Source organism: Mesitornis unicolor, unplaced genomic scaffold (assembly GCF_000695765.1).
Source record: "Mesitornis unicolor isolate BGI_N332 unplaced genomic scaffold, ASM69576v1 scaffold42654, whole genome shotgun sequence".
Classification (NCBI taxonomy): Eukaryota; Metazoa; Chordata; class Aves; order Mesitornithiformes; family Mesitornithidae; genus Mesitornis; species Mesitornis unicolor.
In genome coordinates this window covers 10,385-12,202 of record NW_010182917.1, presented here as the reverse complement: position 1 = coordinate 12,202, position 1,818 = coordinate 10,385, and the positions used below count along the sequence as shown (strand labels likewise).

Sequence of the window (1,818 nt, the reverse complement as noted above, 5' to 3'; positions counted from 1 at the left end):
GGTGCTGTACGGGGAGCAGGGAAGGGCCCGCGGCCGCCCGCCCCCGATGCTCTGCCGGCGGAGGCCCAGCTCCCGCCGCCCCCGCGCTTTTTTGTTCCCCGAAGGCCCTATCTGTGCTGAGAAACGGGAACTTTCCTTTTCGGTTTGGGACACTTGTGCAAGTCCCGGGTATGAAGGGTGCCAGTGGAGCGAAACCAGGCTCTGCCACGCACAGTAACCTGGAGCTGCGGGAGTGTGGGTGTAGCCGTGCCCCCAAGTTCCAGCACAGGCTGGCCTCGGCTGGCAGAGTTGTGCTGCTCCGGGCATGGTGAGAGCGCTCAGTGCCACCGCAGCCACTTAAACTGGCCACACGTTTCCCCAAACTGGCCACTATCATGACAGTAATGGGCTGTTCATTGATACAACTTTAGAGTTTTCCTTATTCAGTTTCAATAAAACAAAATAATTTGTGTGTTTGTTACTTGTGAAGAGTGCCAGTTAATGATGCATTAACCTGTGTGGTTTATTTAATAGCTCTTTTGCCTGCAAAGGTAATTCTCGCTTATCTCTGTTTTTCAAAAGGGTAGTTTAATAACAGAATGAGTAAAGCATTTTAAATGTCAACACTAATCAGTGTTAAACAAGCTATAGTGGAATTTAAAAAAATGTATTTCAGTCTTATACCCAGGTCTATGTAGAAAGGCTGTTTATTTTCCTCTTCAGGAAAATACCCAACTTAATCCACACACCCACGTTGTTCCATAGTGTTATTGGAGCACTACTTAGAAAGATTTTGGCAGTCTCAGTGAGTTCATGCATGTAGCAGCCTGATGGGCCCTAAGTCAGTCATGCATAATGAATGATGATATCATAAAGACTGTGCTTACGGGAAACTATTGATGCTGGCTAATTTGGTTTTGTTGCATAAGCTCAGAAGGAACAATGGCATCAGGATTTAAATTAATTATATTAAAGTCTGCTTGAAAAAATAAGTGAGACAAGGAAGAGAAAGAAGGCCTCATTTAAGTTTTGGATGCCTGAGAAATTGCTGGAGAAACACGTATGAAAATGTTTGTTTGATTTTGATTGCTCCCACAGTATCTGGAATAGTGCCAAAACCTCAAAACACAAGAATTATTTCAGTTAATCTTCGTAGCATTTTACAGTGGGATGCACCTGGGTTTCACAACAGGAATATAAGTTACACTGTCCAATCTAAGAGGTAAGTCTGGGGAAGTTGTGCTTTCTTTAATTAGCATTTTACAGCTGTGCGATTGTGATTTGTTTTCCTTTTTAATAGGAAGATTAGCAGTTGTCCCTTTCTATTAACTTGTGAGAGGCTTGTCTTCTTGTATGAATAACAGGGCAGAGGCATTTGCTACACGTTTCACACCCGAGGCAGCTTTGTACGTACTGTTTTTGGAACCAGAAACACATGTTAATGTTGACTGTTGTATAAGTCTGTTTTTTTTCCCATCAGGTAGCTATTATCTGTAATACAAGAGACTTAGTTCTGCTGAACATTACAACCTTACCTAATTTTTCACTCCAGCAGCGTTTTGTGCTCTGCCACCAACGCAGTCAGCTTGCCTGTGCCCTTCCTGGAGATGCCCCATGAACTGTGGGCAGGTGGCTCATCCATTCAGTGCCTTAAACTTGGGACACATTTTCCATGTTCTCTTTTTGTTTTTGGTGGGTTGATGTAGCTTTGATTTGGTTTTGTCAGTGTCCTTCCATGTTGGCCTTTCCTGTTGGGAAAAGTGGTCTGTGCAGCTGTACCACGGGAGGTGGCCCCTTCCCCAGCCCAGTGGTGGGCTCCCTGCCTGCCTCCAGGTTCCT

General features: G+C 44.8%; 1 protein-coding gene across 1 annotated transcript in view; it reads left to right on the top strand.

The window, feature by feature from the left end:
- The first annotated feature begins 170 nt into the window (after positions 1 to 170).
- Positions 171 to 1,818, top strand: part of IL10RB (interleukin 10 receptor, beta) — an 11,758-nt gene continuing 10,110 nt past the window's right edge. Inside the window, exons 1-3 of the mRNA XM_010183944.1 lie at positions 171 to 307; positions 514 to 530; positions 1,078 to 1,201. Coding sequence (XP_010182246.1) covers positions 171 to 307; positions 514 to 530; positions 1,078 to 1,201 — 278 coding nt within the window. The remainder of the gene's footprint in view (positions 308 to 513; positions 531 to 1,077; positions 1,202 to 1,818) is intronic.